The following is a 26,432-nucleotide window of genomic DNA, read 5'->3' on the forward strand; positions in this document are numbered from 1 at the left end:
GCCCGGGCTCGCTGCCGGGGCTCCCTCGCCCTTTTATGAGCGCTGTCCCGGCGGGGCCGGCGCCGGGAGCCTGATTGGCTCCGCATCACCGCCCGCTCCGGGGCCGCTTCCTCCTCCCGCGGCCAGGTAGAGCCTTCCCGCGGCCAGGTACAGCCTTCCCGGCCTCCCACCCGCGCAGCTCGCTCCGCCTCGCCTCAGGGGGTTCTTTCCCTTCCCCTCCCTTGTTTCTCCCCCTTTTTTCCCCCTTTCCCCGTTTCCCGGGCCTGGTTCCCTGTCCCGTGCGGGGCGCGGGGGGATGAGCAGCGGGCTGGTGGACGCGGCGGTGTTGGCACCGCTCAAACCCGTCAGCATGTCCGGGGAGCCCAGCGAGGACACCCCGGTCTTCGAGGACATCAAAGGCCCCTCACGGCCCCTGGAGACCCCTCCCGAGCTGGCGCAGGTAAGCGCTGGGAGGGAAGGGGCCGCTCCCGCCCGCTTAGGTGCCGCCGGCTTTGGGCTCAATTCTGCTTTGTTTCTCCCGTCGTGGCTGCGACACCTCCGTGCCTCTGTGGGCTCCCGCTTCCCCCTGCGCTGGCTTTTCTCCTGGGCGTGTTGCTTTTCGTTCGGGAATTTTGGTTTGGGTTTTTTTGCCTTCAAAACTCCCCGGCAAAGTCCGTGTGGGCTTTGCTCCCGCTCCAGGGTTCAGTCCCTGTGCCCTGGGCTTGGCAGGCCAGGGGTGTCCAGGAGCTCTCCCACCCGGAAAGGTTTTGGGATCGGGATTGCTGTGCCTGCGTGTGCCGGACGGGACACGGGACCTTATTTTCGATTTTATTTGATTCTCTGTACTTTTCCACCTCCGCCGTGGGGAAGGAATGCTCCTCGAAATTCCCTGGCAGCATTCCCCCCAGATAAAGGCCGGGATGAGGCTTTGGGGTGTTCCCGCAGGCCCACCCCTCTCCTGGGCCCTGCTGCCCACCCCATGTGGGGGACCGGGCTCCGTGTGCTACCCCCAGAGCTCCGGCCTCCCTTCCTGCTGCAGGGCGGGTGCGGCAGGCCGGGCCCCACCCTGGAGCCGAGGTTTCCCCTTTTCCTGCTCCGTGGGGCGCGGGGTGCCCGGGGTAATGATTAACCCCAACCCCACGGCCCCAGCGCCATTTTGAGCGGGGCGGGGGCGCTCCGGGCCCGGCTCCGGGGCCACGCAGGGTCCCCCAACCCGCTGCTGCTCCTGCAGAGACCCCCGGGAGGCCACCCCAGCCTGGGTGGCACCAGGCAGGCTCGGGGCCATGTCCCCAGTGCCCCTGCTCTGCTCCCCACGTCACCGGAGTGCCCAGGGCCATTTTGGGGCTGTGTCCCGCACAGGGAGGTGAAGGCCGTGGCTCCATCCCTGGATTTCCTGGAGCTCTGGGATCCACAGGGGCTGTCAGTGGTGCTTGTGGGTGTGGGGTCAAACGGGGAGCCATTCCTCCCTCCCCTGTGGGGTTTGGGGATCATCTGGATCAGAGCCGGGTGGTGGCTCTTGGAAAACTGGGATTGTGCCCAGGGCCTGTCCTGGGGGTAAAAGCTGACAGCTCCCTCCAAACCCCCTCAAAATGGGTTTTGAGAGGGTGAGCTTGGCTTCTTGCCTTTTTCTGTCTGGGTGGGATGAGGCAGTGTGACTATGGCTGGCCATGAGCCACCTCTTGTTCCCCTCATGGGGCCACCCATGGCTGGGGACACCTTCACTCTACGCTATCCCTGCTGTGCTTCCAGCGGAAAGGTGAAATTTCGCCTCCCAGTTTGGTCCCAGATTGCTCTGGGGCAGTGGCAGCTCAGGGGTGGCCTTGGAGGTGTCACCCTTTGCCACTGACCCTCCTGTGTCCCTCTTGGGCAGTGGGATCCTGGCACAGCAGCTGTGGAGCTGGGCAGGTCCCATGGATGCCATGGATCCCCAAAGCCACGCAGGGAGCAGAGCTGTGCTGGGACACCCCGAGAGCCCCAGGCTGGACCCCACAGCCCCAGGCAGGAGATTCCGGGGCCTGGTCCCTTTCTCCCAGAGGCTGTGGTGCTGTGGGAGCCCTGCCTGGAGGCAGGAGGAGCTGGAAGCCGCAGGGCTGGGGAGCCTTTGCTCCAGAGGGTTTTTATCAGCTTGACAAGGCAGGTGCCAAAGGCTGTGACCTGTCAGGCTCCAGCTCGGGGCAGTTCCCGTGCTCTGGCTGCCTGAGCTTGGGAAGAGGCAGGAGCAAATTATCCCTGTGATTTCAAAGTTCCATTGCCATATATCCCCCTCAAATTGCTTTACAGGTGAGAGCTCTTTGCTGTCGAAAATTTTATTGGATCGGTCTTAGGTGGAAACAGATACTTTGTGGAATTTCCAATCAAATTTTCCTTTTCATTGGTTTTTCAAAAAAAAACAAAAAAAAAAAACAAAAAAAAAAAAACAGAGAAAAGAGGAAGGAAAAGGGCTAGTGAGAGTAAAGGATTGTTCATTCCTGATTTGGGTCACATCAGCCAGAAAAAGCATTTTCTTCTTTAAATCTCCAGTGGCTGATGCTGGAGGGAATAATAACAATAATTAATAATAAAAGTAAGGATAATAATAATAATAATAATAATAATAATAATAATAATAATAATAATAATAATAGTAAAGCAAAAGTGATGTCCAGGGAACATTTCAGGAGAGGACGAGCTCATCCCTTTGTGTGGCTATTGGGTGCCCTGGATGAGTGAGGGTCTTGGGGGATTTATCCTTGCTCCCACCTGGCTGCCACAGTATTCCTGGGCCCCTGGGGCTGCAGAAGCATCCCGGGATCACCCAGGACAGGAATTGACTCCTCCAGGCTCCCCTGTGGCTGTGGGGAGGTGGCTCTGCCACCCGCTGTCCTTGAGGGTTTGGGAAGGCAGTCCCTGTGTCCCTGGCTCCAGCTGGGAATTCTGCTGTTGGAGGATCCAGAGCTGTTGAGAGAGGGCAGGATCTGCTGGGAAGAGACAGAAGGACAAACCCCTGACCCTGTCCCTCGGTTTAACCCCTTCCTGCCTGTGCCAGGCCCCAGGGCAATTGTGCTGGGGCTGGTGAGCTCCCGGTGGGGTTGAGGCTGTGGTGGGAAACAAGGAAGATGCTGAGGAGTGTGGAAAGGGATTTTCCTTGGCTGCAGGCTGAGGAACAGCAGCAAAGGGCTCCCTTTGTGTGCCCTGATCCCAGTTCCTGCCCCATAGCACTTCCCCACCCTGTCCTTGGCTCTCTCTGGGCTGGGGGGGGGCTCAGGAGGAATAAAACATCTCCAGCATCTGGGGGTGCTTGGACACATGAGATGGGATGAGGAAAGTGCTGTTCCCAGAGCTTTTGCTGGCACTTCACCTCCTCAGTGCTGGGATGGCACTGCCAGACCCTTCCAGCAGCGTGGATCAACTGTGGAACAGGGTGCCAGTGCTGTGCTGCTCCTCTGGCTTCATCTTGGCAGGGATTTTGCTCCTGGATCACAGGAGAAGCTGGATCCAGCATTTTTAGGAATGTTCCAGCTTTCAGGAGCTGTTTTAATCCTGCCCTGTCCCTGTGTCCCTGTCCCTTGTCGTGAGTGTGGCTGTGGTGGCTTGAGGGTGGCTGTCCCTTGGAGCACGGGTGGCTTTTCCAGTGCCTGGGAACCAGGGTGGTGGGTCCTGGTCAGAGCCAGGAGAGTCCTGCCTCCCATAAATAAAGCTCCTTTACTTTTTAGGAGAGATGTTGGAGTGCCCAGCACAGCTCCCAGGGGATGATTCATTGCCTTGGAATCTCAGGAGCTGCAGGCAGGGAATAAATTTGGCTTTTCTGCAGGGAAAGGGGAGATGGCTGCTTTGGAATTTTGCTGTGGACCTGGAATGAGATGCCTGGGGGGAATTCCCTCCCTTGGGGATCCTCCTGGCTTTGGAGAAGAGTTCAGAAATTCCATGCAAAATCCATTTCCAAAAGGTGCTGGCTCCAGGGAGTGCAGGAATGGAGTGGGAGAGATGGGAAGGTAAATCTTGCCAAGGAGGAATGGGAACACCTGATCCCTGTGGCACGAGGATAGGTTTGGGAGCTGGTGGAGCCTTGCATGAGGGATCTCCAGAGGGAGAGATCCTTCCCTCTGTTTTGCTTCGGGATCAGCTGATCCCAATGTTTTTGGGACCAGCCCATGGATTTGCAAGTCTGCTTGGCTTTGTGCCTGGCAGGTGTCTGCAGGGCCACAGGGAACTGGGACAGATTCCCAGAAATGATCCATTTATCCCTCTGATTTTGCTGGAAGACCCTCAGGAGAATCCCCAGCCCAGGGTGTGCCAGGGGTTGGTCTCATGGCAGAGCAGCTCTGCAGGAAGCCCTGGGTAAAACCAGTGAGCCCAAACCCAGCACATGCCTGGGCTTCATCCACAGTGTTCATTACTGGAGTTCTTTGGAGGCCCCAGACCCCTCTGAGCTCCCTGGGCAGGGGCAGGAGGGAGAGGGGGGCAGGATGGAAGGAACAGGATGGAAAGAGGGGCAGGAGGAGCACCAGGATGGAGGGAGCAGGATGGAAGGAAGGGAAGGATGGAGGGAGGAGCAGGAGAGGAGGGGCAGGATGGAAGGAGAAGAAGGATGGAAAGGGCAGCGGGATGGAAGGAACAGGATGGAAGGAGGGGCAGGATGGAAGGAGCAGCAGTGTGGGATCTCAGCACCTCAGGACTGATGTGCAGAGTGGCCGAGACCACCCTTGGGGGGCTCAGGAGTCCTGGAATGTTGCCAAAAGTGTCTGGTGGCTGGACTTTGATCCTGCACGGGAGACAACACCTGTATGAGGATGGGAGGATTTCACTGGGATAAATGGTGAAGGGATAAGTTAATTGGAGTGTGAAACACAGGGTTTAGAATTTCTGTACAGGGGGGTCTAAAGAAGTAAGATGGAGGAATTGGGGCGTGTCCTGTTCGTCTTCTTCTTCTTCTTGGCCTCCATCTTCTGTGGTGATGTTGGCACTTTGGGATTGGTTATTACTAAAAGTGCACTGGTTAATAAGGGTAAAAGGCATTGGGGAAAATTGATAAATATTGTATACGTAACTTTGAGTATAAAGATAGGTGACCGCCCCGGGGGCTCGCAGTGTGCCCATGGCTGGCTGCTGTGCAGACCTCTGTCGGGCCAAGAGAAAATCTTTTAGATAAACAATTAATAAACACCGAGACCGAGACAAGATCTGAAGCCTCTTCTCGTCCTTTGAAGCGCGGGCTGCCCAAGGCCACCCCGGGCCTTTCCAGGTCACCTAAACAGCCGAGAAACCGACACAGCAGGATGGAGGAACAGGATGGAAGGAGGGGAAGGATGGAAGGAGCAGCAGGATGGAAGGAACAGGATGGAAGGAGCGGCTCCACGGAGCAGCTGAGCCCAACTCTGAGCCGCGGAGCTGCGGCTCTGTCCCGGTGGGACAAAGGCTGAGTGTTCTGCTTGGGAGGGGGATGAGGATTCCAGGTTCGTCCTCCTCCCTGCAACCTGCCATTCGCTCCGATTAGCAGGGAAAGCGCCTGGTGGTTGGTGTTTTGTCATTTTTGGAAAGCTGGGAAAGGAGGGAAGGAGCGGGGCGCTCCGGATTTCCCTCCAGCTCCTCCTGAGCGTTGTGCGGGAGGCAAATCCCGTCAGCCGAACCCGCTGCCCGGCTCTGGGGAATGCATTTCTGGCCCGTGCATCACCGCCCGGGAGCTTTCCCCCTCTCAAACCTGTTCGGTCACCTCCCGGCGCTGTTTTGTTCTCCTTCCCTGCTCCAGTGAGTTCTTTTATCCAACCCATCCACTGCAAATAATCGCACTTACGAGCGTCTTGCGAGCTCGATTACAGTGTTTGCTTTGCTCGTGCTCCATTGGCGAATTCCCGCAGTCACAGGGCCCGGCCGGGCTCCGGGGATTGGAGAGCTCGTGTTTACAATTCAGATGTTCTCAGAACTTGAGCTAGCATGAAAACCCTCCAAAAAAACCCCCGTGGGCTGTTTACCACATCAAAGAGCTTCAGCCCCGTTCAAGCTCGGCTTGAAACTCAAACAAAGATTCTTTCATTGAGTTCAGAAATGCTGCGAGAATTCTTGGAAAATTATTGTTTTCTCAGCGTGATGGGGAGGGACCTTAAGTTCCCACCCAGAGCAGGATTTGTGAGTATTAAAATGCATTTCAGGACCTCGCTCCTGGTAGGATTTTCAGTGCAAGCAGGAGAAGGGAACGGCAAGGAATTCATTGCAGTGTAGCTGCTCTAAAAACACAGGTTTATCCCAAAAAGCAGGGTTTTATGCCAAAAAGCAGGGTTTTATCCATCCCTTATCAGATCCCTCACACCTGAGGTGATTTATCTCATGGATCTGAACCCATCGTGGAGAGGCCAGGGGATATGGATGTTCTCCAGCCCATCCAGCCATGGGGTTTTTTGTTGTGTATTTATTTACCCCAAATATTTTGATGTTGTCTCTACAAAATTGTAATTTTGCTGCTCCTCAGGGACATTTCAGGGAGCTAAACACAGGAATGGCTGGATATATTACAATTCCCCACAATGAGCAGGTTTGATCTTCTCTAAACTGTGGAAAAGCCCCAAATTTGTTGGGAAAATTAGGGTGACTCCCCAGCTGCTCATCCAAAACATTTCTGAATGCTTTGTTCTGGGCAGCTTCCAATATTTGGGGTTTTTGTGGTTCTGCGGTGTGGGAGGAGCTCAGCTCCATTAATTTGGGGTTTGCCATCCCCTCAGTCCTTGTGTTTCCCAGGGCTAGCAGTGCCCAGGCTCCCAAATGCTCCCACTGGGGTTTCTCCAGGGCTCAGAGCTTCCCCTGGGAGCTGTTACTGGCCTGTGCCATAATGAGCTTCCCTTAATTAACAGCAACTGGGGATTCCTTTATACAGAGAAAGTGTGGAAAGGGAGAGTTTGGGTGGAGTGCCCTGGATCTGGAGGAAACTCCAGATTTCTGCTGCCAGCACCACACCAGAAGCACAGAGGGCCCTGCTCATGGCAGGAGGTCAGTGAGGTGATGGTTGAGGTCCCTTCCAAGCAAAACCATTCCATGATTCCATGAAATACTCAGCACAGGGCACGTGGCAGGAGTGGATGTGCTCCAGTGTCCCCTCAGTCCCTGTTCTGGCAGATCTTGGCTTGGAGGAAGGGTTGGCCCAACCCAAGGCAGCCTCGGGCTCTGTTTTGTTTTCCCAACTGCTCTGGGAGGAAGTTGGGGCTGCAGGGATGGGGGGGATTTGCTGTCTGCACGTGAAACCTGACCTTGCCTGGGGTCTGCCCCGTGGTTTGCCTGGGAAGAACAGGATTTGTGGCCTCTTTGATGGGATCTGGGTGCCAGGAGGGCTCCACAAGCCCCAGCAAGCAGCCAGTGACTCATTCCATTGTCAGCCCCTGGGAGCTGCCTCAGGGGCTGGGACAGGCAGAGTCAACCCCACCAGTTGGGGATGATCCTGGAGCCCCAAACCTCTCCCACAGCACCTTCAGGACCCGGGGCAGGGATGTGGAACTGGGGGCACTGGAAGGTCAAAGACAAACCCAGTGTCCTGTGTGCAGGAACAGGTGGATAAATCTGCCCAGGTAATCCTGGGGGTTGTGGCCTCCAGGAGTCGGGGAGAGGCAGTTCTGGGATGGACCTGAGTCCAGAAGGAGCAGCAGAGCTGCGGGGGGCCCCTGCTCCTGGCTAATTCCAAATCCAGAGCTGATTTGTGCCTGTGTAGCCCAGGGTTCCTTGAGTGTTTTGGCTGAGGCTGGAGCAGCTCCAAGCCTCTCGATCTTCCAGGAGTTGAAATGACATTAAATCATTTCATTTTTCCCAAAAACCCCTCCAAGGGGCTGTAGCAGCTCACACCAGGAATCAGCCCAGAGTGACCTCCAGGAGCTTTGATGGAAAACCTCCATTGCCTTCAGGGGCTTCACCTCAGCCTTTGCTGAGCAGGAGCAGCTCAGAAATCATGGAATGGGAATATCCTGAAAGCTGTGGAGGTCCAGCTCCCTTAAACCCTCATGTCCTCCCCTCCCACCCTTTGAGAGTTGTCCTCACACCGTGTACAGCAATGGGAGAGGGAGAGGCCATCCCTGATTCCCACCTCCCTTCCAGCTCCATCCAGGGCTGAGGTGGCTTTGGTGGTCCTGCAGAAGTGGGATCTACCCCAAAAATGTGGATCCACCCCAAAGTCACCATGGGACCCCCATGGAACCCCCTCCACCCTCACATCTGGAGATGCTCCTGTTTCATTCCCTGCCCACTCCCTGTCTCCAAGGGTTTGTTATTTTTCACTCCATTTATGGCTCTGTTTTTGGGAAGGTTTCTGCTTGCTGCTGGAGCCTGGCTGTTCCCAGCTGCTCCTCCTGCAGCCCCTTGACCTTGGAGTTGGATGAGGCTGTTTTCCCTGGCTCCCTTGGCCTTTGGGATTGTGGCATGATCCCGGTGATAAATTCCTGAGCTGGATTGTCTTTGAGGGAGCCTTTATCAGCTGCTGGAGGGAAGGAACTGCAAACACAGCCAGCAGCTCTGGGAGTGAGGCTGTCTGCATGGAGATTCCCAGCTTCCCTGGCTCTGGGAACTCATCATCTGCTCAGGGAGTTCCAACACGAGGGCAGGAAAGAGCACTGGGATAACCCTGCCCATCTCCTGGGCCAGCCATGGGCACAAACCTGGAGAATGCATGAAATTCCATGAATGGTTTGGGAGCAGCACCTCATCAGGAGTGTTCTGAACACCCAGCTTGGGGCAGGATGGGGTCTGACATCTTTGTCTGGCAGGGACAGGAAGAGGGGGAATGTTTGGGGTGGATGATGTCAACCTTGGGCTTGGTCACCTTGGAGGTGTTTTCCAACCCAAATAATCCACAAATGCCTCGAGGGCAGCCCCTCACCCTGGAGCGCTCAGAGCCCATCCAGGGCCTCCCTGGGCCCAGCACATTCCCATGGGAGCTCAAATTCCATCTGGGACAGGCTTTGTTGTTTACAGCAGCCAAACGTTGGGCACTTGAAAGGAAGAGTCCCGGGGCTTTCTTTGCTAATCCCGTTTTACAGAGAGTTCCAGGAGACGTGAGGAACAAACAGAAAATAACGTCGATGCAGGTCGGTATCAAACCCAAATGATCAGAGGATCAAATATTTACCCAGGTCAATATTTAACCAGGAGACAATAAATGCTGATATTGAACCAAATCTGGATATAAATACAGGCTATTTATAAAGTGAGCCTGCAAAGGGGCACTGCCAGGGCCGTGCCAGGGGGTTGATTGATGATTATCCTGCCCATTGTTTGCTGATTCCCTTGGAGGCTGCAGTTTCGTGCAGGTGCACGGAGAGAAGGAGCCGGGGCTGGGTGGTGGCACCACGGCCGTTGTGCCACACCTGTGCCCAGGTCCCTCATGCTGGGACAGCCCCCCTTCCTGCAGGAGCCACCTCCTGCTGCTCCCCCATTCCTGGAACCCCCACGTCAGGGAATCATCCAGTCAGGGACTGGTTTGTGCTGGGGGACATTGGAGATCACCCAGCCCGACACCTCCCACTGCCCCAGGCTGCTCCAAATCCCAGTGCCCAGCCTGGCCTTGGGCACTGCCAGGGATCCAGGGGCAGCCACAGCTGCTCTGGGCACCTGTGCCAGGGCCTGCCCACCCTGCCAGGGAACAATTCCCAATTCCCAATATCCCATCCATCCCTGCCCTGTGGCAGTGGGAGCCATTCCCTGTGTCCTGTCCCTCCATCCCTTGTCCCCAGTCCCTCCCCAGCTCTCCTGGAGCCCCTTCAGGCCCTGCCAGGGCTCTGAGCTCTCCCTGGAGCTGCTGCTCTCCAGGTGAGCACCCCCAGCTCTCCCAGCCCGGCTCCAGAGGGGCTCCAGCCCTGCAGCAGCTCCTTGGCCTCCTCTGGATTTCCTCCAGCAGTTCCACATCCCTGTGATGCTGGGCCTCAGGGCTGGATGCTGTTGCCTGCCCAGCATGGACACAGGTGACATTTACCTTTTCCCTGTCCCCAGAGCTCTTTGCAGCCCCCACGCTGGGGTCTGGCTGTGAGCAGGAGCCTGGATCCAGCTGAGAGGGAATCTCCCACCTGGGAGAAGGGCTGGGAGCTGTGCCCAGGCAGGAGTGGGCGCAGGGCTGTGAAACACCCCCATGTCCCCCCTGTGCCACCCTCAGAGCTCTGGTGCCTGTTTAGCAAACACCGATTCCCCCCCTGGTCCCCTGGCGCTGCCGGGAGGTGACAACACCTGATGTTCCTCCCGGGGCCGTTTGTCATTTATCACCTGCAGATTAGGAGGTGTTTGATCAGGGGACAGCCTGTCCCACCCCAGCCCCAGCCCAGCTCTCCGTGCGTGCTCGTGGTTAATCCGGGTTTATCTGGGGCCTGCCAAGAAGTGTTTGTGTTGGACTCTGCTTGAATCGATCTCTGTGCTGATAACAGCTCCCCCAGGCTGGGACACCTGATCCAGGGATAAATCCCAGGCTCCTGCAGGATTTATGGGAACTGCCAGGGCTGGAGGGGCTCATGTCCACCCCTGTGAACCACTGGAAAATCCCCTCTGGAGAGGTGGGATGGCACTGCTCTCTTCACTGAGCCACTGGTGTTACTGGGGCTGGGGGATTCACACCCTGCAGCTCTCCCAGGGGTAACCCTGAGGTTATCCCATCCTCCAGGGAATTTTGGTCTCCAGGTTTGGGTGTGCTGAGTGTAACACTGCTGGTCCAGAGACACAGACTTTCTGTGTGGACAGAGTGCTGCTTTGCGCCTTTCTGGTGTGGACGAAGTGCTGCTTTGCACCTTCTCCTCATTTTTATTTCGGTTTTCTTTCTCTGCCAAGTTGAGGAGATGCTTCTCCAGGGTCAAACTTGGGTGACTTTGGGGGGAAAATCCCCCTGGAATTCAGTGCTTTGGCTGTGAGAAGAGTTTCTTGTTGGCTTTGCCTTCCTGAACAGCTGCAAATCAAAGAGGGTGGGTTTAGGTGGGGTTTTGGGAAGGAATTCCTGGCTGGGAGGGTGGGCAGGCCCTGGATCCCTGGCAGTGCCCAAGGCCAGGCTGGACAGGGCTTGGAGCAGCCTGGGACAGTGGAATGGGACGAGCCTTGAGGTCCCTTCCAGGTCAAGCCATTGTGGGGCTCTGTGATGGATCCCAGTCCCTCTGGCCTCCCAGAAGGTTTGTTGGTGTTTCCCCTTTCCCTGAGCTGCGAGTCCCTGACTCGTGGTGCTGCTGGAGCTGTGGCCATGCAGTCAGGGCTGTCTGGTGCCTCCTGCCCTCATCCTGGTCCCCAGGGATGGCCATGACTGTGAGGGACACTGGGCCCGTGACCCCACTGAGAACCTGCTGGCTCTTTATCTGCAAGGCTCTGAGGCCTTTCCCCATGAGCCCACATCACTCTTGGGATGAGCTGAGCACCCTGTGTGTGGGATAAATTCAATCCTGCCCAAAAAGAGCCAGGAAATGGCTCCTTCCTGCAGGGGGGCTGGGCTGAGCATCCCAGGTCACTGCTGTCCATAGGAGGGGACAGGCACAGGAGGTGGGGGCTCCAGCTCTGAGATCTGGAACTCTCCTGACAGTGAGCAGGAAAATGGTGTAGGATGAGAAGGAGCCCACAGAAGCCTGGCAAATACTGGTTTGGGATTTGGAGGAATCCCAGATCTCTTCCCCTCTTCTTGGTGCTGGAGGGCTGTGGCCTGTTTGGGACACTGACCTTGGAGAAAGGATCTGGGTCTGAGGGATCTGGGAGAGGCAGAGGCAGGAGAAGGGAGAGGTGCAGGACATTTGTGAACTCACTGTCATCTGAGTGGGGGTGATAAAGGGATCTAAGTGCCGTGCCTCAGTCTCCTTGGAGAGCTTGGTACTTCCCATTTGTCTCTTCTTTCCAAAGAGTCTTCCCTGTTCCTCCTTGGACAGGCTCCAACCATGGTGGGTAAACATCAACACATGGTGGGCAACCACCAGCTGCTTCCATGGTGTGGGATGTGGGGTGGGAGGAGACACCATTGGCATGGGGGATACCTGGAGACCTGGGGGGCTCTGGGAGGCTCTGGGGGGTGCTGGCCTCCTTGGCCAGGGGATTTGGGGGGTCTTTGGGGTGGCCAAGGGAAGGAGGACACCCCACTAACCCAGCCCTGCCTCCCACAGCTGCACCCCATGAGGATGGACCAGCGGATGCCACCGCTCATCCTGGAGGTGAGCAGCACCTTCCCTCATCCCTTCCCCTGCATCCTCCTGCTCCTGCTGGGAAGAGCAATCACAGGAGTCCCCAAGAGACTGAGCTGGGACATTCCCCACTCCCTGTTCCCACTCCCTCCTTCCATCCCCACTTCCAGCTGGGACACATCCCTCCCTCTCTGCCAGTCCCCTGTGTGTGTGTCACTGTCATCTGCATGGGCTGTGGGACACAGGAATGACAGCCAGGAGCACCTGAGTGCTTGAGTGGCACTTGGTCACCTCAGTTGTGCTGGTCTGAGCTGAGGACTTTGTAGGATCATGGAATTGTTTTATTTGGAGAAGCCCTCTCAGACCATCAGCTCCAACCATTCCCCAGCACTGCCAAGGCCACCACTGACCCATGTCCCCAGGTGTCACATCCACATGGCTGTTAAATCCCTCCAGCAATGGGGACTCCTGCCAGGGCTGGACAGCCTTTCTGAGGGAAGATTTTCCCAATATCCACCCTGCCCTCCCCTGGCCCAGCCTGAGGCTGTTCCCTCTCCTGTCCCTGTTCCCTGGAGCACAGCCCGACCCCCCGGCTGTGCCCTCCTGTCAGGAGCTGTGCAGAGCCACAAGGGCCCCCTGAGCCTCCTTTGCTCCAGGCTCAGCCCCTTCCCAGCTCCTCTCCAGCCTCAGCTCCTTCCCAGCTCCCTCAGCCCTGCCCTGCGGCCCTGCCTGGGAAGTGCTTTGGGCTGGGAGGTGCCAGCCCCCGGCCGGGCAGAGTTTTCCAGGTGACTGCACAAAGCAAAGGTTCCCGTGTGTCCCTGTGGGAGGGACGCTGGTGCTGGGGGTTCCTGCAGAGCTGTGCCACGCTGGGGCATTCCATGGGGGGGTTGTTGTTGTCCAGATGCTGCACACTCACAGAGCACTGGGGCAGGGATGGTGTCCCCCTGGCTGGTGACAACCACTGCTGTCCCTTACCACCCCTTTCTCCGGAGCCTGAAAGTAAATTGCAGTGGTTTTTTGAATGGAAAGACCAGGAAATGACAGTTCTCTGCAGGGAGGGGTGGTTCTGGAGGAAGAGAGGTTGGGTGACACCACACAAGGGCCCTTCCAATTCAGGCCCTTGATGCCTGGTGAAGGCTGCCCTAGAACAGAGGCTAGGAGGACCTAAAGAATAAAGCAGGGATTTATAAAAAGGCCTCAATGGATCCACCTTGGGCAGCACAAGAGACCAGCCAGGGCTGCACCCAAGATGAACCAAAATGGTCACAAAAATCCCTGACTGCTCACGGGGTCTCTCACTTTGATCAGTTCTGCTCCATTTGCACATTGGAGTTCATTGTCCCATTCCAGCTTTAGCCCCTGCAGTCCCATCCTTGTTTTTCTCTCTCAGCCCACGGTGTTTGTGCTCTTGGGCTGAGATTTGGATCATTTGTCCTTGGTCCCCAGCTGAAGCAGGAATTGTTTTGTCTCCCTGCTCTGTGCACAGAGCTCACCATCCCCTCGTGTGAAGCCCTGATCCACACTATAAAGCAGCACAGAATCTGAAAAATAGAAAAGCTAAACCCTGAGGCATCACCCTCCATGGAAATTCGGCCCCTCCTTTAGTTTGGAAAGACCTTTTGAGCTCCACACTTTTCCCCATTTCTCTCCTGCCTGGTCACCTGGGCAGAAGGACCTTCCCTTGGGAACTGGAGGTGAGTAAGTGAAATGCCAGAGATAAGGGAAGTGTGAAGGAAATGGCAGCCAGCACTCAGCCTGCCCTGCTCCTGCCAAGTGGGGCCGTTCATGGCTCAGGAATGTGTGGCATCCCGAGCTGCCCCGGGCGAGCTGATTCCCAAGGGAACCTGGCCCGTGCCAGCCCGAGTGCCAGGAGTGCCCAGGGCTGGGCTCCAGGGCTGGGCCGTGGTTCTACTGTGGGAGGAACCCGCCCAGCCCCAGCAGGGAGGGGTTGGAGCTCTCCATTGGTATGGAGTGGAGCTGCAGCTCTCCCAGTCCCTTCCCTTCCCTTCCCTTCCCTTCCCTTCCCTTCCCTTCCCTTCCCTTCCCTTCCCTTCCCTTCCCTTCCCTTCCCTTCCCTTCCCTTCCCTTCCCTTCCCTTCCCTTCCCTTCCCTTCCCTTCCCTTCCCTTCCCTTCCCTTCCCTTCCCTTCCCTTCCCTTCCCTTCCCTTCCCTTCCCTTCCCTTCCCTTCCCTTCCCTTCCCTTCCCTTCCCTTCCCTTCCCTTCCCTTCCCTTCCCTTCCCTTCCCATGCCTCAGGGTAAAGAGAGAGGGCAGGCACCAGGGTCAGGGCCCAGGGAATGGCTAGAGCTGAGCCAGGTGGATATCAGGGAAAGGTTCCTTATCCAGAGGGTGCTGGACACTGACCAGGCTCCCCAGGGAATGGAGCTCCTGGAATGTTTGGTCAATCAGGGTGAGGTTGTTGGGGTGCCCTATGCAGGACCAGGGGCTGGACTGGATGATCCTTGTGGTCCCCTTCCAACTTGGGATGTCCCATGAGTCCACAAGCAGCTTTAGGGTTCCTTCTCCAGAGGGGCTTTGGAGATTCCTTTAACCAGGACAGGAACTTGCAGCACCTCCATGTTTGATGAGGACAGCCATGTCATGGTTGATGCCCTTAGAGGTGTTTTCCACACGTGACAATTCCCTGGTCCTGCAGGATTCCCAGCAGGCTGTGTACACACAGCACCCTGCCCTGCCCTGCCCGGCCTCCCCGAGTGCCCAGGGTGCATTGGTGGCTGTCCCTGCCTGGGTGACAGCCAACTCAGCCATGTGCTGCCAGCAGGGCTCCCAGAGGTGCAAAGGCTCTGACTGAGCTCTTTCCCTGCAAAGGGCCAGGAAATCTCTTGGCTCCCACCCAGCTTTGTTAAGAGCCCTGAGGTGGCAGCAGGGCTGACTTTGGCCCATGGCACCGTGGTGACACAGTTCAGGGCTGGAAGTGGCTCAGGGCGTGGGCTGAGCTCAGCTCCCGCTCCTGGAGTGCACTCTGGGCTCTGCCAGGGAAACCTGGTCCTTTTCCAGCTGCTCTCCATGGGAATGAGGGCTGTGTCACTTGGGAACCACGCAGTGAAGGGCTGGAGATCTGCACAAGAGCCTTAGTGCTGGGCTCTGCAGCCATAGCGGGCAGAACCCGAGTCACCCAGTGCCAGAGGATGGATTTCCTTGAGGATTGCTCCATCAGGGTCCTGGGTTGTTGGGCCTGGATCCAGTGGGATGCCCCAGCAGGCAGGAACCAGGAGGGGAAGGAGCCCAGAGGTTCTGGTAGCTTGGAGGAGCCAGGCTTGTAAAAACAGCTCTGTAAAACCAGAACTAACACAAAGGTTAGGCCATGGCTGAGTCACTGCCCAAGTGAGGCAGGAAGGCAGGAACTGTTCCCGTCTCAGGCTCAGAACATGCTGAATTAGTGGCAACATCACTTAGATTTCTAAGCCTGAATTATTCCCAATTAATTAAAGGTATTGTCCTAGAATTCCTCAGTTCATTAGAGAGACTGCCCCCAAAATAAAACACTCCTCAGGCTGCTGAGTTTAAAGGAGACCAGAGCCAGCATGTCCAGGCTGGGCTGCAGATCCAACATGCCTGAGGTGTGATCCTGGCTTCATCCCATTCCTAGTGTTCGCTCCTGCTGCTTGCGTGGCCAAAGCTTTGTACCCAAAGCTCGCTTCCCTTTATCAGGTTTGATCTCTGTCCTACCTGCATCCTCTCCCGGCTGCCCGGTGTTATCAGGGAGATAGGGAGGGGGGAAGTGGGGCAGAGGACGCTGATTCAGCCCTGGGGAGTCTGGCTGAGTCAGACCCGGAGCTAAATCACCTCAGCTTGGGTTCCTGGGCTGCTCCCTCCATTTCCTGCTGGCTCAAACCCCCTCGGGACGTTTCCTCCTCCCCACTGGCTGTCAGGGTCTGTGTTCCCAGCTTTCCCAGCCCCGTGTTGGTGTTTTTGCCGCAGGCACGCTCGGAGATGGACAAGTACCTGTCCAGCGAGGTGCCGCCCGTGCCCATGCTCCCGGACAAGAAGTATCGCCGGGAGAGCGCCTCGGTGGTGGACGAGTTCTTCTCCACAGAGAAACCCAGCTCAGCTCCCTACAGCGTGAACATCAACGTCATCCTGCCCGACACCACCCACCTGCGCACGGGGCTCTACCGGCCCCCCAAGCCCGTGGCCCCCTTCCCACAGATCAAATCCGAGCCCGGCACTGCCTTCTCCCAGCCCTGCTCGTCCTCCTCCGGCCCCACGCAGACCCTGCCCGACTTCACCAGCGTGTTCAGCATGCCCCAGTCGGTGGCGGTCAACAACATCTTCATCAAGCAGGAGATGCCTGCTGAGATCCCGCTGTCGGCCCACCCGCAGCAACCCCAGCTCTTCCAGCTGCCCCTGGGTGCTGCCAATGCTGACATTCCCACCCTGGCCTCCTCCTCCAGCAGCACCACGGCCATCAGCTGCCTCAGCGGGGTCACCATGTCCACGGGCTCGGTGGCCAGCGTGGCGCACAGGCCCGTGCAGCCAGCGGGGCCCCTCAAGCAGTACCCGCACGTGGCCCAGGGACAGGGCAGCTTTGGGAACATCTCCGGGCAGTTCTACCCTGCCCCGGGGGTGACTCTGCCGCCCTCGCCCCCCAACTCGCAGCCTGGCAGCCCTGAGAACCAGCCCGAGCTCATCAACACCATCTCTCCGCCGCCCTCCTACGAGGCCACCTTCGGACTGAAGCTGGTGCAGTCGGCCCCGATGCCCCCAGGGCCCAACGGCGTCGGGGGCCTCTCCCAGGGCCACGTGGTGATGCAGCCCCCCAAGTACAACCGGCGCAACAACCCCGAGCTGGAGAAGAGGAGGATCCACCACTGTGACTACCCAGGTGTGCTCACGGGGCCTCTGGGGGCTCTGGGCACCCCAAGGATGGGTGGGAGCCTCCAGGGAGGATAATCTGAGATCCTTTTGGGGTGAAGCTGGGGATGGAGCCCCAAGGAATTGGGAGGGAGTAGAAGAGGTTGATCCCACCAGCACGGTGTGGTTCCTGTTGTGTCCCCTTCCCTCTCCCTTTACACTCAGGCAAATGTGATTCAGCAAAGCTCCTAAGGCAGGGATGCTCCTGGGAATCTGCACTTGGGAATCTGGATTTGGGAGAATGCTCCTGGGAATCTGCAGTTGGGAATCTGTTCCTGAGCTGTTGCTTCTCTCTGGTCCTTCCCAACCCCGAGCAGCCACTGAAGCCACTCTGCCATTCCCATTCCCCCTTCCTCTCCCTCTCTCTAACAGTGGGTGGAAAACCAGCAAGGAATTCCCACCAGGAGCTATGCTGGACTCTCTGAGAGTTCTGATCTTGCAAAGAGGCAATGAACTGAACATCCCTGTGCCTTCCTTCCATGGCTCCACGTGATGCAGCAGGAGCTGTGCAAGGGCATTCATGGAGTGCTTTGGGTTGGAAGGGATGTTTAAAGGCCATGTCATCCTATCATGGACAGGGACACCTTCCTGTCCCAGTTTGCTCCAAGCCCTCCAGCTGGGGATCAGCCCAGAGCAGCTGTGGCTGCCCCTGGATCCCTGGAAGTGTCCCAGGCCAGGCTGGACAGGGCTTGGAGCACCCTGGGACAGTGGGAGGTGTCCCTGCCCAGGGCAGGGGGTGGAACTTGGGTGAGCTTTCCTTCCAACCCAAGCCAGTCTGGGATTCCATGGCACACACCAGGGAAGCAAATCCCATTGAGAGCCACTCCCGGGGCCAGGAGACACCTCCCATTTCCTGGGCTGATCCCCAGGGCTGAGCAGCTGTGGATTAGCAAACAGCTTTCCCGTGGGGGTGTGTGAATGAGGAAAGTCACTTCCTAACTGCCTCAGGGAGATTTACTGACCCTTTCCCTGGCATGGGAGTGGCTGAGGCAGCCCAGAGGCTTTGCCTGCTCCAGATCCCATCTCCAGCCACGGTGCCAGGAGCTGCATAGGAACAGGAGAGGTTGAGAGAGATCTTTCTGTGCTTACACCTTCCCACTCTCTGTGCTTACACCTTCCCACTCTCTGGCACCCTGTGGATCAGGGACTTTCTGAGCCACAAGCTGCCAGTGGTTGATGGTTTGTGCTGAATTTTTTATCTTCTGCTGGTATCAGACACACTCCTCGTGTCTGACTGCTCAGAGTTCATCCTGCAGGATTTGCACCAAGGCAAAGCTGCTTTTAGCAGGATTTTGGTCTGTGGTGCCAGAAAAAAAAAAAAATACCCCAATCTATGCTGAATAAATCCTGGGTCTGTACATGCAGAGATGGAGCAGAGATCCATGTGATCCCTCCCGCAAAGGTTCAGCTGGAGGTGACTCCAGTCAGGAAAAATGGTGAGGGATTCTCACCAACCTGGCCTCTGTGAGGAATGAGGGGGGCTTGGAGACTTCACACCTGGTACCAGATGGATGTGGGAGAGCTGTTGGTCAAGCCCCATCCAGAACCTTCCAGGGCCTGAAGGGCTCCAGGAGAGCTGGGGAGGGACTGGGGACAAGGATGGAGGGACAGGACACAGGGAATGGCTCCCACTGCCACAGGGCAGGGCTGGATGGGATATTGGGAATTGGGAATTGTTCCCTGTGAGGGCGGGCAGGCCCTGGCACAGGGTGCCCACCCTGGATCCCTGGCAGTGCCCAACGCCAGGCTGGACACTGGGGCTGGAGCAGCTTGGGATGGTGGGAGGTGTCCACACCCATGGAATGGGAAAAGCTTTGAGCTCCCTTCCAACCCAAACCATTCCTTCATTCCTTGATCTCTCTACCAAATGTGAGGGGCTGCCAAAGCTTCAGAGCCCCAGAAACAAACTGAATGGGGTCACCACCCTGTGTCCCTCCTGCCAAGGAGGAGAAAAGCAGCTCCTGGCCCACCTGAGCAGGACAGGACCAGGGGCTCATCCTGAGCAGGAGGCTCCTCTGGGCTGGGTGGAAACCCTGGGATGAAAAATATCCCTGTGCTGCTTGTGCAGGTCATAAAAATGCAAATTCATATTTGAATGTCCTCATCAAAACACAAAGCAGCAGGGTCAGAAAAGGCAGCAGAGGCTTCCTTAAGCTTTTTCCATCTTAAACATCAGAGGAGTTAAACTGACTCCTTTTGAGATACCTGCTGTTGGAACTGTTCCCCAGTCATGGTGTTTCTGTTAAACACTGTCTTGATGAAACCTGTTCATGCTGGTCTTGTGAAAACACTTTCCCCTGGCTCTGCTCTGGGACCTGGAAGCCAAGCTGTGCCTGTCCCTGGCTGTTTCCTGCTTCCTGGAACATTGATACCACGTCTGCTGGGCCAGGACTGTTACAAAACCCGGCCCTGCACAGTCCTGTCAGCTCTGAGTGGGGCCCAGAGAGACAGGGCAGCACAGAGCCAGGAGCGTGGGGGAATCAGGGCTTTTCATCCTGGTGCTGGAAGGGGGGTTTGAACCTCTGTGCTTGGCTGTGCCCCCCTAATTCCCAGCACAATTCCCTTGGGAGAAGGTGTTAAAGTCTCTCTGCCTAAGAGAAAACGCTCCTTAGTTAGTGCTGAGCCCCAGCCAGGCTTGTTTGCATGGCCCAGCTCTGTCCCTCCCCTCAAATATCAGTTTGTTTGAGCAAGAGCCCCTTTCTCACAGGGGAATTGTGCTTTTTTCTGTCCTTGCAGGTTGCTCAAAGGTTTACACCAAGAGCTCCCACCTGAAGGCACATCAGAGGACTCACACAGGTAAGAGCAGCTCCAGGAAATGTTGCCAGCCTCAGGTACCAAAGCCCCCTAAAAGGGCAAGGTTAGGTGGGATATTGGGAATTAGGAATTCCTGGCTGGGAGGATGGGCAGGCCCTGGCACAGGGTGCCCAGAGCAGCTGTGGCTGCCCCTGGATGCCTGGCAGTGCCCAAGGCCAGGCTGGACACTGGGGCTTGGAGCAGCCTGGGATGGTGGAAGTTACCATGGTGCAAGATGGGCTCTAAGGTCCCTCCCAACCTGATCTGTTCTTTGAATCTTTGATTTTTTTTTCTCACTCTGAGCTCTTCCCCTGAGATGTCCCAAATCCTACCCGGGGCTGATGCTGCTGATCCTACAGGAAGGCTCCATAAGGCTTGTGCTGCACCTTTAGGATCTCTGAGGAGACCAGGGCATCTCTTCTGTCAAACCCCCACCCCAGGGCTCCCAGGGAGAGGGAGGAGCCCCTCGTGTCTCCCTGAGTTCCACTGCCTCTGAACCACCCAGGGAAGGGCTCCCAGTGCACAGGGGATGGGCTGAGGGTGCCCCAGGGAGCCCAGCTGGGAGCAGCTCCCAGCACAGCTCCCTGGGCTGATCCCAGCTCCGTGACACTCTGCATTCAAGCCCTGGTGCCCTCATTAAGGCATTTATTATACCTGAAACATTATCAGATCCCCAGGTACTCCAGGAACCATCAGTGCCCTCATAAATCTCTTTTATAGGAGGGCTGATCTTTACTGAGAGCAATTAAGCCAGGCCCAGAGTTCACTTCTGGTTTTTATGAACAACGACCAAAGCCTGTTCTGTGGCTGGGAATTGCTCCTTGCTCTTGGCTCTGTTCCTTTTCCCCCTTATCAGCCTTTCAAACAAAGAATTTCATCTTGTGCCTGAGCCACGGTGGTTCTTTGGCAGGGGCTGGGCACAAGGGGCTGGAAAACAGCACGGAAAGGCTGGAAAAAAATGAACAGGAAGGATGTTGTCCCAGAGATGGGTGCTGATAGGGGTTTATCACAGTCTGGAATCAGGCCTTTAAAATTAAATGAAATTAAATGTCTCTTGCCCCTTCTCTTGGGAGCTCTGTGCCCAGGACAGGATCCATGAGTTGGGTGCCTCCTTACCTATCACATACAAAGATGTACCCAGGAAAACCTGGGTGGGTTTGAAATCCAGGAAAACTCTGTGGTTTTCCAGGTTTCCCAGTAATCAGGCAGGAAATCCAGGTGGCTTTGCCTCCTTTCCTTCTCCTGCTGTTAGAGGGAAGGCTGGAGAGGTGGGGGAGGGTGTGAGCTGAGGAGTCAGGACCACTGGTGGTGCTATGGGATGAGCAAAAAGCAGGCAATCCAATCCAGAACATCCTACAATCCTGGCCCAGATCTCTGCATCCAATGTTTTTAAGCCTCGTGTTTTGCTTTGGAAGCCCTATCCTTGCTGAGGTGCTCACCGGAGCTGCAAGAGCAAGGCCCACCCCAAATCCTGCCTCAGCTCCACCACCCAAAGGGTTAAAAACGTCCCTTCTCCTATTCCCTGCCTGACAAGCTGGTCTGGGAGCTCTTTCCTTGTGGTTTCCGTTGCCATGGCCAGGCTGTTTTCCTCTGCTGGAGCCACCATTCATTTCCTGGGTGCCATTGTGAGGTTAAACATCAACCCCCGGGGCGGGAATGCCACCCCGGATCCTTTGTTTGAGCCCGCCCTGCCGTGCTGTCCCGGGAGAGGCAGCCAGCTCCGGGGACAATGGGGAGCCTTGGGATTCTGTCCTGGACATCCACCTGGCATTGTTTGAAAGCAAAGGGCTTGACCCAGCCAGGTGACCTGCAGGGGACAAGGTCTGGGCTGCAAGGGACAAATCCTGCCTTGGGGCAAATCCTTCTTTTGGGAAAATCCTGCTTTTGGGAAAATCTTGCCATTTTGGGGCAAATCCTGCTTTTGGGAAAGTCCTGCTTTGGGGAAAATCCTGCCTTTGGAAAATCCTATCTTGGGGCAAATCCTGCGTTTGGGAAAATCCTAACTTTGGGAAAATCCTGCTTTTGAGAAAATCCTGCTTTTGGGCAAATCCTGCTTTTGGGAAAATCCTACCTTGGGGCAAATCCTGCCTTTGGGAAAATCCTGCCATTTTGGGGCAAATCCTAACTTTGGGAAAATCCTGCTTTTGGGAAAATCCTGCTTTTGGGAAAATCCTGCCTTGGGGCAAATCCTGTTTTTGGGAAAATCCTACTTTGGGGCAAATCCTGCCTTTAGAAAATCCTACCTTGGGGCAAATCCTGCCTTTGGGAAAATCCTGCCTTTGGGAAAATCCTGCCATTTTGGGGCAAATCCTAACTTTGGGAAAATCCTGCTTTTGGGAAAATCCTGCTTTTGGGAAAATCCTACCTTGGGGCAAATCCTGCCTTCAGGATAACCCTGCCTTTGGGAAAATTCTGCTATTTTGGGGCAAATCCTGCCTTTGGGCAAATCTTGCCTTTGGGAAAATCTTACCTTTGTCTTGGCATGTCCCAAGTCCCATAAAACCCCCACCAACTCCTTGTAAATCCTCTGCAAATGCTGTGTTTACCTGAGCCATAAAAATCCCTCTCCCTTTCCCGTGGAGCAGCATCCAGGGGTTTTTGGAGGAGCAGGATGTGCTCGTGCTGCTCTGCCTCCTCCAGGTCCATGTATCCATGGTTTTGTGTTTTAGCCACTGCAGGCAGGGCATGGAGACCTTGCTGTGGCTGATTTCACTTCCCTGGCCAAACGTGGCATTCCCAGCCCTGGAATTGTTCAAGGCCAGGTTGGATAGGGCTTGGATGTAGTGGAAGGTGGAACGTGGTCTAGTAGAACCTGGTCTGGGGAAGATGGGCTTTAAGGTCCATTCCAAGACAAGGCATTCCAAGATTCCCTGGCTCTGTGGAGCAGCCTGAGGGAGGAAGAGCTCCCTGGGAGCGTGGAGAGGAAGGAATCCCTAGAAGTTACTGCAGGAATCCCTGGAAGTTGGCGGAACCTGGTCTGGGCAGGGTGGAACACGAAGGGCTTTACGATCCTTCCCAAGCTGAGCTGTTCCAGGATTCCCGGGTTCCATGGAGCAGCCTGTGGGAGGAAGGGCTCCCTGGAAGCACGGGAAGGTCTCCCTGGAAGGCTGGGGAGGCAGGAATCCCTGGAAGCACGGCAGGGCAGGGCACACATGCCCGTGCACGCGTGCTGCGTGCGGACGTGTGCTCCCGCCGCCGCTGCGCCCGGCACTTGGCCCCGGGAAGGGTAAATATTTGAGGTCGGGAATGTCAGCACATTCCCTGAACTCTGCCTGCCTGTTGAGGCTGTTAAGAGCAGCACTAATATTTGAGAGCACCACGCCCTGCGTGGGGACAGGGCTGCAGCCAGGGCTCAGCCCCGTGGCCCGGCTGGAAGCGGCCGCGGCTTTTCCAGCGCAGTTCCCAGCTGGCTGGGAAAAGGTTCGTGCTTGAGTGGATTTCGGTTGGGAATGGGTGTGTTTGGGAGGGAGGGGGAGAGGGCACGGGGATGACATCACCTGAATGTGCTGAGGGAAACACAATGGGTTGTGTACAGAGCTGCTGGCAGGGGAACTCGGAGGTGTGGAGCATTAGGTCATGGAATCCTGGAATGGTTTGGCTTTGGGAGGGGTCTTTAAAGGCTGTCTGATCCTTTAGGGGTGTCTTCCACTAGACCAGGTTGCTCCAAACCCCATCCAACCAGGCCTTGAGCACCTCCAGGGATTGTGCACCCACCAACATTGGATGGCGGTTTCAAAAAATTTAGATTTTTCAGATTGAAATTTAGATTTACAGCCCCGTCTTCCTCCTGGTGCCTCCCACCACTCACAGCTTCCTTAGGATTTTCTGGCTTTTTATTTAAAAAAAAAAAAGACAACCTAATTCACAAGTTATTTTTCGCCAGAAATGCTCCAAAATCCAGCAGGGACTTGAATAGCACCAGAAGGCGAAGTGGGAGGGGGTGAAGAGGGGCAGGACCTGGTTGGTGGTGCTAGTGCAGCCCTGGCAGTGCCAAGGAAATTGGGTGTCCCCCAGGGGCTTGGGGGTGTTTTTGGGAGGCTGGGCAGGGGGTGGAGAGGGACAAGCCCTGTGTGGTGCAGCTCAACCCACGCTCCCTCAGCGGGGCTGTGCACGCTGGGCAGCCCTGGCAGTGCCACTGAAGGGGGATCTCCCGAGGCCGGGGGGGTGTTTGGGGGGCTGGGCACACGTGTGACCTATGGCTGTCCCCGGGCAGGTGAGAAGCCCTACAAGTGCACGTGGGAGGGCTGTGACTGGCGCTTCGCCCGCTCGGACGAGCTCACCCGGCACTACCGCAAGCACACGGGCGCCAAGCCCTTCAAGTGCATGGCGTGCGGCCGCTGCTTCTCCCGCTCCGACCACCTGGCCCTGCACATGAAGAGGCACCAGAATTAGGAGCTGCCTCCCTTCCCACTTCTCCGAGAGCAGCTCCAACTCTTCCCTTCTCCCAGGGAAGGATCTGTACATAGGAACGGCCCCGTGCCGCCATGGCCCGGGCGGCAGCAGAGCCCTGCCAGCCCGGCCCCGACGTGTCTGGCCTTACCAGAGACTGGAACCCCCAGCTCATCTCAAACCAGCCCTGACTGCAGACTGAGCTCCTGATGAGGCTCCTGCTGGCACTGGGGTGCTGGAGCACGGATGCCCAAGGGCTTTTTTCTGGCAGTCCTGCTATCTGCTCATCACTCAGGAGCAACTTCTTGTCTCAAGGCCCTTTGGGATGGGTTTTGCCCCTTTGGTGAGGCCCAGGAGGATGTGACAGCTTGGCTGTGACAGCTTTCACTTGGACTCTCTAGGACTGTCCCATGGCATAGCCATGGATGTGACACTGTGTGACCACGGACGTGGCACCTTGTCCCATGGTGTGACCATGGGTGTGGCACTGGTGCCATGGTGTGGTCATGGATGTGGCATGTGTCCCATGGCATAGCTGTGGATGTGATGCTGTCCCCATGGTGTGACCATGGATATGGCACTGTCCCACATGGTGTGACCAGGGATGTGACACTGTCCCCCATGGTGTGACCATGGATGTGGCACTGATTCTGAGGTGTGACCATGGATGTGGCACCTGTCCCCCATGGTGTGACCATGGATGTGGCACTGGTGCCATTGTGTGACCATGGATGTGACCCTGTCCCCCATGGTGTGACCATGGATGTGGCACCAGAACAGGAGCCGTGCCCAGGACTGTTGGCTGTGACAATCCCAGTCTCTGTGGGGGCACAGAAGAACAGACCTGTGACTAACTCACCCTTCAAACAAGGGGCAGCACAAAAGCAGGTGACAGAAGTGTCACCCGTGTCCCACTGAGCCATTCCTGGCAGCCAGCTTGGGACTGTGAGCACCTGCCCTGCCTGGCCAGGTTTTTGTGGTTGTGTCCTTAGCATTTCTGCTTCCAAGAGGAATTTAAACTTTGGGTGTCTCTGGGAGGACCAGCGTGGGTTTGAAGCCACCCAGGGGACAGCAGCAGAGCCACTGCTGAAGGTCTGGTGTCCCAGAATCCACCAGTGGTGCCCTTCTCCAAAATCTCACAAGGACTTGGTGGCTGCTGGTCCCACCAGGCCTGTGCTGTTGCCATTCCAGCAGATGGGGAAAAAAAAACCAGGGAAAAAAGCATCTTGGAAACAAATTCCAATAAATCCTGCTGTTCAGAGTGGAATCACATGACTACCTCACAGGTTCACCTCCTCTGGCTCCCTAAGCTCCTTCCCCCTTCCCATGGGATGAACATCCCTGTTCTCCAAAGCCTTCCAGGGGTTAAATTTGGGCACAACAAGAGCCAGTTCCAAGACCAACTATGAGCATTGTAAATGAATCAGGACCAAATAATGGGTCTGCTGTGTCCAGCAGAACATTGATTTGTTCCCCACCCTCCTCCTCCTCTCTTGTTTCTCCATGGATAAATTTGGGTGACTCATGGATTGATGTGTGGGATGAGGGCCAGGCTGGACCATGGCATGGAATCAGTTGGAATTGGGAGGCCACTCCATGGCATGGTCAGTTGGAACCTGGAGGTCACTCCATGGCATGGAATCAGCTGGAATTTGGAGGCCACTCCTCTCTGCTGCTGCCAGAGCCACTGCTGGGTTCCTGTCCTGCTTGGCCTTTTCCTTGGCTAAACAGGAGCAATCCCATGGCTCTGTTTGACAGCAGAGGAGGGCAGGAAGGATTTGGGGTCCATGGTGTGTGTTGGCTTTGGGATGGAAGCTGCTCCAGCTCTGTGGTGACTCCTCCCTGTGGCTCCTCAGCCAGGGGGGTGGGAATGCACTGGGGAAAGGCCATGGAATTGCTGGATGGCTTTCCCAACAGTGGGAACAGTTTTCCAGCCCTCAGCACCAACCTCCACACTCCAGGATGGTTTTTTGGGGCATCTCTTGTGGTTGGACCTCTCCAGTGCAGGAGCCAAGCCCCAGGGCACAGGGTCCCCACGTGTGTCAGCCCCTTGTGGCCCTCTCTTCACTCCCTCTGCCTTTGGAGAAGGAAACCTCCTCTTCCCATCCCTAATTCCCCACCTTCCCCACCCTGTGATGCTGATGGAGCCCAAAACCAGTTTGCTAAAACCCAGTACAAAGCCAAACCCACCAACAGGCAGCTTGAAATCCGAGGGGAATTGGACATAATTTTCCTGCTAATCTTGGGAATCTTTTTCCCTACAGCCTCTGCTTGTCCTCCCCTGGACTCTGTGTGTGTAAATATATAAATATATAAATAT

General features: G+C 56.4%; 1 protein-coding gene across 1 annotated transcript; it reads left to right on the plus strand.

Moving 5' to 3' along the window:
• The first annotated feature begins 295 nt into the window (after nucleotides 1-295).
• On the plus strand, nucleotides 296-24,293 carry LOC132079931 (Krueppel-like factor 5). The gene is made up of 5 exons (XM_059482827.1): nucleotides 296-439; nucleotides 12,039-12,086; nucleotides 15,998-16,901; nucleotides 19,667-19,726; nucleotides 23,937-24,293. The coding sequence occupies exons 1-5, from the start codon at nucleotides 296-298 to the stop codon at nucleotides 24,113-24,115; spliced, it is 1,335 nt and encodes a 444-aa protein (XP_059338810.1). The 3' UTR covers nucleotides 24,116-24,293.
• Nucleotides 24,294-26,432: the final 2,139 nt, after the last annotated feature.

The sequence above is a fragment of the Ammospiza nelsoni genome, chromosome 15, assembly GCF_027579445.1.
Source record: "Ammospiza nelsoni isolate bAmmNel1 chromosome 15, bAmmNel1.pri, whole genome shotgun sequence".
NCBI classification, from domain to species: Eukaryota; Metazoa; Chordata; class Aves; order Passeriformes; family Passerellidae; genus Ammospiza; species Ammospiza nelsoni.

Coding starts and splice junctions, on each gene's coding strand:
- LOC132079931 (XM_059482827.1), top strand. CDS start 296: ATGAGCAGCGGGCTGGTGGACGCGGCGGTGTTGGCACCGCTCAAACCC. Junction 12,087..15,997: donor TGCCACCGCTCATCCTGGAG/GTGAGCAGCACC, acceptor TTTTTGCCGCAG/GCACGCTCGGAGATGGACAA. Junction 16,902..19,666: donor CCACCACTGTGACTACCCAG/GTGTGCTCACGG, acceptor CTGTCCTTGCAG/GTTGCTCAAAGGTTTACACC.